The 13,589-nt window shown below is 40.9% G+C and overlaps 1 protein-coding gene across 1 annotated transcript in view; it reads left to right on the top strand.

Annotated features, from left to right (window-relative positions):
- AGBL1 (AGBL carboxypeptidase 1) overlaps positions 1 to 13,589 on the top strand; it is a gene marked incomplete at both ends in the record, with an annotated part of 295,031 nt that overhangs the window by 67,770 nt on the left and 213,672 nt on the right. The window contains 8 exons of the mRNA XM_082321219.1: positions 303 to 468; positions 1,449 to 1,522; positions 4,317 to 4,433; positions 5,428 to 6,029; positions 8,004 to 8,087; positions 9,149 to 9,235; positions 9,609 to 9,757; positions 13,110 to 13,197. Coding sequence (XP_082177345.1) covers positions 303 to 468; positions 1,449 to 1,522; positions 4,317 to 4,433; positions 5,428 to 6,029; positions 8,004 to 8,087; positions 9,149 to 9,235; positions 9,609 to 9,757; positions 13,110 to 13,197 — 1,367 coding nt within the window. The remainder of the gene's footprint in view (positions 1 to 302; positions 469 to 1,448; positions 1,523 to 4,316; positions 4,434 to 5,427; positions 6,030 to 8,003; positions 8,088 to 9,148; positions 9,236 to 9,608; positions 9,758 to 13,109; positions 13,198 to 13,589) is intronic.

Raw genomic sequence — 13,589 nt, 5'->3', positions numbered from 1 at the left:
GAGCAGAGCTAGCTTGTTTTCTAAATGACATGCATCAATGGAAGGCCCCTGAGGTGCATGATAGCCTGCATTTCTGTAAGAAATGGACTGCAAGAACTTGAGGTCTTGCTGTTCCAGGCATGTTTCTTTAATGGTAAAAAGGAGAAAAGAAAAAAAAGGGGGGGGGGGGGTGCAAAAAAAAGCCATAAATATAAAGATTTCATATGCCAATCAGAAGAGTGTCTCTGCTCTGGGGGATTGAGTGTAATAGGCAGGACAATTGTAAGAGACAATCCTTAACATTGTTCTCCTTTGGTTCTTAGGACTGTTTAACTTGCAAAACTCTGGATCCTATCATAACTACTGTGACTCAGATTCTGAGAAAGTGCTACCCCAAGGAGTCTCTGCCTGTGGTGACAGTAAGAAGTTCCTATTTCTTCCCTCTTCCTGGGAATGCCAAGGCTGAACCTCCATGTGAGGGATCTGAAGGTAAATGGCTGAAGGGTGACTTCAGCAGGAGGAAAAGGAGCATGATATGAGAACTAAATGTGGGATCTGGGGAAGGGAGTCTTGGCACCCTAGTCCTGAGGTTTACAGTTAAAATTAATCTGATGGCCTACAGTGTCACTCAGCAGAGATGAAACTACTTCCAGGTCTTCTTGAAGCTTGGAGGTTCTGTTTGGAGAATAAGTGAGAGAAGATTAAAAGGAGCAAAGAAAAAAAAAAGTCCTTCTATTATCCAAAAAATAATGGAACAGAGTGGGCATGGCAGAGGCTGGAGATGCCATTGCTCCACAATAACAACAGAAGGAGAGAGAGTTGTGCCTGTGCATGACTGTTTGTGGGGGCAACACTGCCCTGCAGCTTTTTCAGTGAAGAATTACAAGAAGTATTATCCTTTTTCCTTTCTAAAATAAAAGCAGATAGCAGTCACGCTGCATGAGTAAAAGATGTGAGTGCTTGCTGAAAAGCAGAACTTAAGCACAGGCAGGATAGCCACTCCACAGAAAAGGAGAAACAGCAGACTCCATGATACACACAAGCAATTTCTCTGTTGCTTTCAGTTTCATATGGAAGGTGCTCAAATACTATAATGATGATAACAGTAAAACACCCTAATCTAGATAATATAGATTAAGAGCATCCTGTAATATCATTGCAGCCAAGTGGAAAATCTCTGTATTGCTTTGTAATATGAGTTGGATCCATATCACGGTGATATTTGCCATGGTTTTGAAAGGCAGTGCTCAAGTCCAAGAGGACAGAGCTTTAAAAAGTGGGAGATTTAGTGCCAAATTCATTTATACTAGATTAGATTAACAAATGGGATCTGCTTTAATCAGGGTTGTGATGGGTTGTAGTTTGAAGGCGTGTGACACACATAAAGAGATTGCACATATTTCTGTGGAGGGCCTGAGAGGGATATTAGGTTGTACGCCTTTGCCTCTACTACTTTTCTACTTCTGCAGGTGACTATGAAAGTGATGGAGAGGAAGAGGCTGAAAAAGACCTGGATAATGAGGATGTGGAGAGTAAGGAGGAAGTAGGTATATGAGCCATAGTTTCCTTAATCATCCATGTACTGGAAAGTAAAACTTTTCATTGTCCATTTTGACATCTTAATAAGCTGTCTAAGCAGAGAATGTAGACATACATGTGGTCCCACATAAATACACTACATGAATAATAGGATACTTGAAAGAAGAAAAAGAGAAAGAACTGACATTGACTGAAGAGAGTCCCCTGCATCTATCTTATTAATCGCCATGCTTGTTGCCCAGGATGGTGCGGGTTTGGTGACTTCTCTGTTCCTGCAGAGAGACTGGCCAGTGACTACTAGAATCACAGGCACAGTCAGGGATAAATGATGGATCTTTGATTCCTCTAGGTGTAGACTAGAAATGGCACTTAATAGGGGAAAACTGAATTACCACCTAGGAAAGATTAACCCTCTTTTTCTTCCCATATCAGAACATACTTGGGCTGTGCATCTACCCTAAGAAAAAGGTTAGTTCTTTTAAGCCACAGCTGGGGCGTTTGAACCTATATTCCTTCTTTATTTGCTGCTGCACGCAGACAAATAATACAATGAATTATTTAATACTTTTCTGACTTCTGCCTTTGCACTCTCCCTGTCATGACATAACTGGCAAAAAAGAACCCTGCCAGCTGAAGATGAGAGTGCAATTTTTGTTGTGAAAATACATACAAGCACATACACAAATGTGAAATAGTGAATGCTGCTAATAAGACTGATCCACATAAAGTGGTTTGGGAAGGCAAATTAAAGAAATGAAGTTGCAAACACAGTCTAATTGGATATGATTGAGACTTCTGTGGAATGGTGTTTTCATTACTTGCCCTGTCTTTTTCTGCTCAAGTATTAAACTGATGTCACCCAATGAAAAAGAAAGTTTAAAAAAAAAAAAAAAAACCAAAAAAAACCTACAAAAAACCAAAAAACAACCCAAACAACCAAACAACAACAACAAAAAAAAAAACCCAACACATTAGCTCAGTGTCCTAACTTGCCCCTGTCTGGCTGTTTTTATCTGAATATTAGTGCTCATCAAGAAGCTCATTAGGAATAAGATTCATAGTGAATTTATCTCCTTCTTTAATTAGTTATTCATTCAGAAACAGATCCTATATGCCTCTGAACTATTTCATTATTCATAACAATTTACCAAGTAGATGTGAGTAGGGGATTTTTCTGCCTAAGAGCTTGCTCTGAATATGAGTTTTCAGTACTATTTGTCTGGTGTGCTGGTCATGTATCTCCCGTGACAAATCATTCTAAAGCAAACAGGGAATGGATAATGAACTTTCAGTTTACCTTTTGTGGATGAGATATCATTTGCACAATCTTTCCTGGTATTGATGTGATTTACCAACATTTTTAGAGCTACATGACACATATCCATGCATACTGGTAATACCAACCAAGCTGAAACTTGGCTCTACACTTCCATCAGTAACTGTTCAGACAGTTCTATGAAAATCAAAATCATCACATCAACTATCTATCCTCAACCCAAATCTTCAGCAAGTTTGAAGCTGCTTATGCGTTATTATGCTATTAGTGGCAAATCCTTTTAAACTGACCTCATACTCTGTGCAGCTCTTCATTGCCTTTTCAACTAGGCCCAAACAGCAGTTCAAGCTCTGTTTTGCAATATAAGTGTGGCTCAGGGCTTGAAATGCCATGGATGCTTTTGCATTCAGGCAATTTTTTTTTTTCTTTTGATAGCAGCTTCAGAAATGAGTCTATTTATCAGGAGCAAATCACTCCTTTGGTGGCATTTGGTGGGGCATGCTAACTAGTGACATGTTGAATTATTTGAATAATGCTGCAGTGTAATGACCAGTCATGAATACCACGTCTCCATCCTTCTCTCTTGGTCCATCTTTTCCTGGTTTCTTATGCAATGACTGAATGCTTGACACAGTTCGGTTTTGGTTCTCATATCTGCTATGGAGGAGGTTTCACATCAATGCATAGTTGCCTTCAACTGTGAAAGTTTTAGATGTTCTTATCCTTGATTTGCTGATGGTTGAGATCTAAAAAGCTTTTTTTCATATAAAAATATCAAGAAAGTTGGAGAGTATAGAAGATGGATCGGGCAAGAATTTCACAGATTTTTATAAGCAGCTTTGAGAGATAAAAATAAAATATAAGCAATTGGTGCCTGCAAGTTCAATGACATGGACGTGGGCCTTTCAGTTTCATTGGTAGGCACTCAGAGAAACCATGTGGTTGTCTAAATTAAAGGTAGAAGTGCCAAGCTTTCTGATTTTGCTGGTGGCCTGTGAGGACAATTTTGGCTTCAATATACTTTGAGAATTTTGTTGCTAAATATACATTTATTTGATTATTGCTTCTTTGAATCAGAATGTTACCAATTACATCTTGAGGACCAGTGCCTGCTCTTTTACGCAACATAAGCAAGGGAATGGATGATGTGCTCAGAAATAACTAGTAGTTGCTGGTGTCTCCTACTTTGAAACTGCCCAAGCTGAGGTGCTTATAAAAAGGTTCAAGTTTCAGTCTTGATGCTTTTTTGAAACCATCTTTTCATGGTATCTCTACTTAGATACTCAAATACCAAAACATTAAATTCCCCTTTTTCATGACAAAGTCTTTCCTTTTGTGCCTCTATTTTCCATTCCATAAAATGACTTTAACAGCCTTCATGAAGTATGAGAAGAATGGTTATAAGACTCATTAAATGAGTATGACGTCATTAGAAATCAAGGGTATTATGCAGAATATTACTTTAACAGTCATCTTGTGGGGCATGTTTAATATATGTGCTTTTCTAATTCTGCTTTTGTAGGATTATGACTTAGAGACAGATGTGAACAAATTGAGGTCAAGGACAGTGCTTGACCGGCCAGAGGAAGAGCTTGGACAATATGAAGCAATGTGTCCAGAACTTTCCCATAATTTTCAGGTACTATCATAGTTTAGCTTCCTTTAGTTGTGAATATTCAAGAGTTTAAGAAATACTTGCAAGGGCGTACTGATAAGAGATAACTAGACAAGGCTATTGCAAAAGGAAACCTAGATGCCTTATAGGACTGGAAAAACAAAGATTACGCTTTTTGCTATAGTTTATTGGTGTGAATCAAGAGTGATAGAAAGGGAGTGTTGTCGTTTGGTGCATATTTGGCTGGGTATGGATTAACTAAGCACTATTAAATGAATTGCCACATGAGAAATCTGTCAGATAATAATTTGTATCCTTGCTGGCAGTTTCAACGGCAGTATCAAGATCAGAATGAGATGTGGAAAATAAATACTGTCAACCAGTGTTTTGAAGGAAGTGATGGAGAAGATTGTGCTGCTGAGTGAAATGCATAGTTCAAATCATTATATTGCAGTTTGGGACAAGAAATGAAGAGGAGTATTGCACTCATAACGAGTCTTGGAATTTAAGAGAGCTGAAAGCTGTGATTCAAATATGAATCTGGAAAGGACCACTGGCTTAATGTATATCCCATAGACGCAATGCTGTGACATTTATTATGACCATAAGTAGCCAAATGGGATTAATTTATACACTTGCATGAAGGCAGAGGTGGAGTTTTACATGACAGATTGGCCTTCTTTACCCTGCTGTAACATTTATATTCTAAAAAAAAAAATGCCTTGTGAATTATCTTCCCTAATTTGTTAGAACAATCATCTTTGGTTGGAGATGACTCAACCAGATGACTCAGTCTGATCCTTTTAGTTTCTGAGGACTACTGTTGAAACAGCTTTGTGGATAAAGAAATTCTGGCAGGTGGTCCATGGGCTGATTTTACTCTGGCTGTCTCATTGGATGAGTACAGTTTTGGGACATTTGTAAATATTTTCTCTCTCTTCCTTGAAAGGTTTCCTCTGGAAGGAGGCACAATCTGTCTTTAGTTTCTTTTAATTTCTTCTGCTTTTTAAATTTAAAGGAGCTTGAATCAGAATCTGAGGAAGAGAAGAGCTTGGAGGACAGGACTGAGAGTCTTCCCTCTACTCCCTCTCATTTCATTCCAAGTGCTACTTCTGTGAAACATCCAAACTACAGATTGAGAAACCAAAGTGTCACAGAGATGGGACCAGATCCAGGGGAAAAGGATTTCAAAGTCCCACTGCAGAGCTGGACAAAGAAGGAGAAATGCAGGTGGGATCTGAGTGAAGGAAAGAGAGATGTTGTAGAAACAGCCCAAGATGCAGACTCCTGTGAAGAGGAAGATCCAGCCAGGAGTCGCACGCTTACCTTGCGTCCCCTCCCAAATGAGGCTGCTTGGTACAAAAAAATGTTTTACCCTGAATGGGAGGCCTTGATCAATCCTAGTCCTGGAGGGAGGCTGGAAAGCTCAGACATAGTGACAACTCTTCTGGAGAAACACCAAGAGGATATCCCATTCCACAGCCCTCGCTTCTACATAGCTAGGGCTAAATGTGTTAAGTCCATACCAGACTACAAAGACTTGGCATTCCCTGATTTCTGGGGTCACCAGTCACCTCCTTACACCAAGCCCATGTTGGACCGCAAGTATGGGGTTCAAAGGTGATTGTGCTTTAATATAATTACCACACTGAGAGCGCTCAGGCTCAAAACTGGTTTATGTAGGTTCTGACTATCACATCACTGAATGTTTTAGGAAGTTATAGAACGAATTTTGGGCTATCCAGTGATTTGTTGCAAGGACATAGGCCAACCAGCAGAGGATGTCTTTATTTAGGTTTTTCTCCTGAGGAAAGGAAAATGGTATCTAACTGGATTACAAACAGGATTAGGAATCAGCAGGTTTATTTCCCATCTCTGATACGGACTTTCTGTGTGTCAGTGGATGAATTGTGAATTGTCTGTGAGTTGCTTTCTCTTTCTCATAGGTGAAGGTGGTAGTGGCAACCTTGGAGTGAGATTTTTATGGCTTCTGTGAATCCATAAAGACTCCCCTATCTCATATTCCAAATTGTTATTAATTAAACTAGTTATTGATAAATGTATCAGTGTACCTATGTATGTGATGGGACTCTAAGCTGGTCAAAGCTCTGACATAGATTTACTAGTGGCTCTTCCTTAAAGTAAGTGGACCAAAACCCAGAATGAGCTGTGAATTTGTGACCTTGTTAGAACACAAATGAGAACAAGTTCATTTTAGAGATGGAGAAGACTGGGTCCCTTTGGGATACGTCTTTGCCTTCAGTCTTGCTCTTAATCCCTCCACCTTTAGTGTGTGCAACAATGGGTCCCATATGGCTTTTTAAGGAAAAATCCTTTCTGTCCTCTCGGAGCTGTGTGTCAGTGTCAAGTTGTTCTTGGGAATCTCCCTGTCTACCCTTCTCCTGCTGTGTCCCTTCTCGCTATGCCTCTTGCTCTCTGCCTGCTCCATGGGGTCCTCCAGAAGCTTCTTCTCCTTCCCTAGCATGTGCACCTCCTGGGAAGTCTCTCATGAGCTAGAGAGCATCAGTGGGGACAAGGTAAGTAAGCTGCTTTCCCTCACTGCTGCCCAGCCTACTAGGAGAAGACAGCATATATGGCATGCAACACGCAGAAAGAAATAAAAACAGATTTCCCCCATGGCACACTGATAGAGGCTGCTGTTTTTCTCATGTTATTCCAGGTGTTCAGATGAGGGGAAAGCTGTATTTTGAAGCTGTGCTGGGAGAGGAAGCTCTTCTTATAACTACTATTTCTTCTGTTCCGTGTGTGGCTGTGTGCAATGACTTCATATTTCTTTTTAGTGGCATAGGGAATTACTAGCAGATGCCAAAGAGGGTGGATTCTGTGCTAAACTTTAAAGTTGGTCAACGCTAATCAAATGGCATTTGTGAAGACCACTAATTTCTGACCACTAGAGAGATAATGATTCTTTCTGCAGCAAATATGAAAGCTAAAAACCTTATTTAGAGGCAAAAGCACTCTATGATCTTCTCCTTGCACTGTTGCTCTAAAAGATTTGCTTTTATGACTATAATAACATGTGTAACCGTACAGCTAAAATGGGAATAATCATATCATGCTTCAGGGCATAACATGATTGCTGCAAAGGTCAGGAAGACAATCTGGTGTTCCATATTTGATCATCTTTAGGGATCAGAGAACTTCAGTTTAATCATGAGTAGAAATTAGCTAGATCCAGTGTCAAGATTCACTACGAGACAGACTAGTAGGTTTATAAGTTATGGCAGATACTTCCTTACGGGGCAAGGCTGGCCATCTGGGAGATTGACATTTACTGGGAAGAACTGGGGATAAATCAAACTTGCCAGAATACTGTAGAGAATAAAAATTTTACAGAATCAGTCATTTAATCCGAAAGGCAACTTGTTGTAATGGGAATGGAGCAGGAGCTTTCTCACAGTAAAAAATATATGTACAAATTAAGTTCACCTGGAATTAGCACATGGAAGTCCTCTTTCTTACCGGTCCTTGAAAAGAATTTCCTAGGCCTCTTCACATTTCTTCTACAAGATTACCCTATGCCAAGATTTCTCACAATGTCATTACAATTTGCCTTTTTTTTTTTTTTCCTAGGGACAAAGTACTAGATGATGTTCGCCGCTTAATCCAGCCAGGTGATGTGATAGGCAGAACTGTTTTTGATTTAGACGAGGCCAGGTGGGTAACTTAAAAACCGAGTACTGTAACTAGGGGCACTGTCAGACTGGGTTAGGTAGTGAGCTCAGTTTACTTGTTCAGCTCTGATAAAGGTACAGAAGAAATAAGCTAGGAGGTAAAGGTCCAACAGGAAAAATATACAGGAGGAGTTGATTTCTAGTACGTGACTCTGGGGAAAGGATTTATTGTGTAAGTCACTGGAGCAAGAGAGCCTCAAAACCTTTTAGGTAGAACAAGAAAATTTGTACATCAAAGGGACTGTATGGTGTCCCTGGATATGTGTGCATTGCATGTAGTGATTTGGAACAGAAGCATGCAAGCTAATGCTGGGAATCCTACCTATGAATTCAAATGCAGTCTCTCTGCACCCTGAAGCACCATTTCCCATTGGGAGTGCACTTGCATGTCTGTGTGGCTAGTGTCACAGGTTGTAGATGTACCCTGAAAGGTGTGACACTTATAAAAGGCTTCTGAAGACAAACATCTAGCTTTGTGAACTGTTTTAAGTGCTCAACTATGGCCAAAAATTGTGATCCTTGAGCAGATGCACAGGGCAGTTGAGAGGGTCCCAAATATGAAGAAACTGCATTCAAAGTGACTCAGAATATTCTTTAGAGGAAAAAAAGGCTAAGGACAGTTTGAGGTAGCAGAGAGTTGTGAAGTTGTTCAAGATGAATTTAAGGGTTTCTAAACTTTAGGAGAAGAAAACTATATAGATGAGGGAAGAGTAAATGTATAGTAACTATAGAGCTGCCTTGTGCAATTGATAAATTAATGGGAATAACTCAGTGGGGAAGGTAACTGGAATAAAGTAAATATGATCTGGGACAAAAGGGAGTACTGGGAAAGGAAAAGAAGATGAGATTTAGAAACACTAAGCAAGGGCAGAGAAGAATGCTGGACTGGATAGGAAGATTATGGATTTGCTCACCTCTTGCTACTTCTCAGGGTCTTGCTTATAAAAAAATTATAAAAACCTATATTAGCATACAAAAGGTGCCAGGGAAGACTTGTCTTTTGAAGCACCCTGCTATAGGTATCCTTGCTTTGATTTACTGCAGTCACGCAAGCCCAGGTGCTCCAGGCTGTCTGACGTTCTCCTCCAACTTTGAATCGGGAAACCTTCGCAAAGCCATCCAAGTGCGTGAGTAAGTACGCCTGCAGCGGCTGTGTCCCAACCTGCCTTTCTGCTGTGACCACATTGTGAAATGGTGGAGTTCTCCTGGGTTTGGAAAGGGTCAGCCAGGGAAGCAGGTTATATGACACAGAGTTTATCATGCCTTCCAAAACCTAGGTGTCATGAAAGTGACAGGAGTGAGAAAACAGAGCTCAAAATGTTTTGACGTGACTAACATAGCGTGAGTATTTAATGATGTGTTTGGGCATTGCTAGTTTGATGGTGTTCTTTGACACTCTTAGGATATTAATGAATTTGATTGTATAGCCCGCTGTCCTCAGCGGGTTCAGTGGCAGACTGGTGGGATGTTCATGGCCACCATTTTTTCTGGTTTTCCTTTACAGGTTTGAGTATGACTTAATTATGAATGCAGATGTGAACAGCAACCAGCATCACCAGTGGTTCTACTTTGAAGTCCGTGACATGAAATTAGCAGTTCCCTATCGCTTCAACATTATCAACTGTGAGAAGTTCAATAGCCAATTTAATTACGGTACGAGTCTTTGGGGAATTGGGGTGGGTACTCTTCTGTTCACAAGAATATCTTTTTAATGCCGTAAAGTTTTCATACTTTCCATGTCTATAAGTGAGACTGTAAGTTTAATCTTATCTGCCCTGAAATCCACTGAAAGAGTTACTTTAGATTTGTCAAACGGACCTTTCTCTATCCTCAGGAGGACTGAGGAGTAAGCTGAATATCAAGACCTGGGAGAGGATTTTGGGGGGGGAAAAAATGTCATTGTTCTGTGTTTAGAGACCAGAACTGAGGAAGAATGGCACTGGGGTTGGGAGAGGGGGGGGGGGGGAAAGATGATCTGTTGGAATGGAATGAGCAGCATAGGATTGGAAAATGCTTCTAAGATTTAAATATATGTAGATAATCCTGAAACAAATATTCATGATGCTTTGGGCTTATCCAGAAAGACACCTCTGCCTTCAGACCTGCTGAGACTTCTGCTGATATTAATGATAAAAAAAAAATTCTGTTCCTTGCTGTCCTTGAGCTCCTGTCGTAGCCTGTGGTTCAGATGGAAGGTGACATTGCTCAGAAATAGGCAGGGCAAATCCCAGCTTTCAATGCTCTTTTTAGAAGAGAAATTTTCTTCTGCAGGGAGGCTGTGGGTTGCGTTCTTAGCTGGCATAGGCTGGGTTTTTTTTATTTGTTTCCAGGGAGCTGTGTTAATTTACACCAGCTCAAGACCTAACTCAGAATGTTTAATAAGCCCTTAATATCAGGCTTTGCATTCCTCTGAAGCCCTGTGGATACAGCCTTCGATATCACCAGGAGAACTCTTTCAGGATCAATGTACCTAAAACAAATAGCACTAGGAGCTGGAATGATTTGTCACTTGTGTTTGTGAAACTGGCTGGATGAGTCGCATAATGAATTATAAAGCATTTGCTCTTTAACCCTAAGGGCTGGAGTTCAAGTATTCGTATAGATCCCAAATGAAAATGATTTTTTTTTTTTTTTTTTTTTTTTTTTGTAATCTTATGCTGCTTCCCTGAATTACCAAACAATTCAGTGTGGTATGTCTGGTAGCAGCCTGAAAATGAAGTATGTTGAGGTCCTACTGTAAAACCCAATACAGCCTCTGATATACAGCCACAGCTACTGATACAGTAGCTTCATAACTATAGATTCTGGCTATTATCAGTGGAAGGTTGCGTGTTATCTGATAGTTTGGCTGTTGTCAGCATTTATAATCTCATTTTGTGCACCTGAAATTGTGTGTGACTCACATGTTCAAGTGTGTAATGAAAAATATATTTGGAAGAAAAATGTGAAAATACCATCTGGTGTAAGGAGGGAGGCTAAGCCATGGCTTGCTTTTGTATGGCTTGTATGTGGGATTGGCTGTTAAAGCAACTCTGTGGGTTACTTCTGCTTTGAGAGGGCAGTGAAGCTCTAGCTTATCTGGCTTGGCTGAGCGAGGCTCACTATCCCTTCCAGCACATGCATAATATTTAGAGAGTCTGTTAGTAAGAGATGCTGTTTATTTGCTACGTTCCCTCTGCACTTTCCTGGGCTACTGTCCATGCTATAATACTAAAAGCTTCCAGTTGTAATGTAGTGCCAAAGTGCCATGGGTGGCAATACTTTACACCTCCTGGTTACTGAACTGTTTTGATTTTTTTCCCTTCCCTTTTGCTGTTGGTTAGATGGCACTGTGTAACTTTCAAATCAGCAAAAAGGATATTTAATGAAATAGTTGTGACCAGGAGCAGAGCAAGTCAGGAAGAGCAGCCTCCAGCTCTCTCTTTTCCCCTTTTGCGCTAATTTACTCTACCACGGGAAATAATGGGATTTCGTCAGAACCCTGATTTGTGTTTGTTTTCTAAAACAGAATGTTTCCATAGGGAAAAGTAGAAAGGAAAAACTGATATTTTAATTTTTTTTAATTAAAATGAGATGGCAGACCAGTATCAACCATTGCTCTGAGGCAGTTTGTGTGTGTCCTTTGGACTTAGAGAAGGGCAGGAGCTGGCATTTGCAATGCTGAGAGCACTGCAGACCCTGAGCCTCACATCCCTTGTCTGATGAACTGGGCTTCTGGGCAGGCCCATGTCTCTCGAAACTCACTGTGGCCCATGTCCTGGAACCAAACACAGAATTGCTTCCCGTATGTGGCTCACGGTGCTAGTTCAGGAAACAACAATATAGAGGTTAGTGCTACCCCACACCACAGCCAAAGGTGAGCTGGAAAGGCATTTCTGCCGATACACTTGCCAGCTCTTAAAGCGCTGGACAGTTTAACAGAGAAACCCAAAGGAAGAAGGGAAACAGAATAGCTGCTTATGGGAATATGTCATCAGTATTAATGATCTTCAAGCATCATCTCCTCCCAGCATAAGAACAGGCAAGAGAAGGCTCAAGGGGTGACTTATCAACATGCATAAATACTCGAAAGGGTGTTTTTCCCTTTCTTAAATACACTTTCACAGAAGTGCCGCCAGCATCATTGCTGGGCTCAGCTGTGGCTGTGTTGGGTCCACTGGAGCTGGCTGGCACCACCCTGGGGCAGAGGCCACCCCCGCAGCTACCAGCACCTCGCCAGGGACACCCCACGCAGAAAGCTTTGCTGGTGAGGTCAGGATCCTTACTGTACCTGTAAAAGAGCAGACAGGAGTAGGCGGTGTAATAGAGCAAAGGAATTGGATACAAAAACTGCCTGCAGATGGGCTGGCTTCATGGAGCTGTGAGTAATGTATACGCATCTCAGATCAGAGAAAGCCTCGTACCTTGGGGCATGAAATGGTAATATTTTAGAGGTCAGGAAGAAGTCATCTTCTGGTATAATACAGTACAAAGATGGATGCTATAGTTATCAGCATTTATGACACAGAGGTATTATTTAGGTCTAATGGCAAGTTTAATACCTTCTTCTAGATTTGTTTGCTACTTTCTGAAGGTACGGTACTGGATGCACCACGGATCTCTAATGCTGTGGTAGGATTAAGGATTCAATAATGGTACAGCCAAGCATAAAATATTGGACTAACCAAATTACTGATCTTGTTGATACCTCGATTCCTATTCTTTTCTTTCCTTTCCTCTGTTTGTAAATAGAGTGGCTTGAAGTCCTCCTTTGCAAAGGCCTGTCAGATAATTTATTTTCAAATGAACCCCATTCAGCCTATTTCTTCTGGAGGTGCTTTTTGTACAGACATGGCTATATCGGAACAAAGCATGGGGCTTTGGGAAATGTATTTACTTTGCACAAACAATCTGTAGAGAGAGCACAGACAAAATAATGATGCTTTTTGTTTAGCCTTTTCCTCCCCATCCCTGTCTTTTCCAGCCAGGGAAGTCATGTCACTTGAAACTGTCTTATTTTATGTAGGCATGCAGCTGGTCATGTATTCAGTGAAGGAAGCTCTCCAGGGCAGGCCTCGCTGGCTTCGGACAGGCTATGATATCTGCTACTACAAGTAAGTGCGTTTTTGGTGAATAATTTGTTGCTTCCTTTCCCCTCTGTTCCTCTCCTGTTAACTGTATTGATGTTGTTAACCTTTGACCACCAGTGCTACCCGTTTAAAATGTCTCTAAACGGGCACTAGTTCAATGTGTTATGTGCTTCCAGCTTGAGGAAACAGCTACAAATAAGATCTCTATATTAGATGCCTGGGGAGAAACAGGGCACGTGTAGAATTCACTTCCCCGGGAGGAAGGAGGAGGAAAGGGAATGGAGGATGCTTAAACCTTGCTGATGCAGCCAGGAATACAAGGAAGCATAACCCACAAAGGTAGTGTAGTTGGCTTTTTCCCCTGTTGGGAAGAAATGAGCTAGATGGAATCATTGTTTTTATTTTGCATACATCAA

The sequence above is a fragment of the Platalea leucorodia genome, assembly GCF_965183815.1.
Source record: "Platalea leucorodia genome assembly, chromosome: 9".
NCBI classification, from domain to species: domain Eukaryota; kingdom Metazoa; phylum Chordata; class Aves; order Pelecaniformes; family Threskiornithidae; genus Platalea; species Platalea leucorodia.
This window is presented reverse-complemented; position numbering and strand designations above follow the sequence as displayed.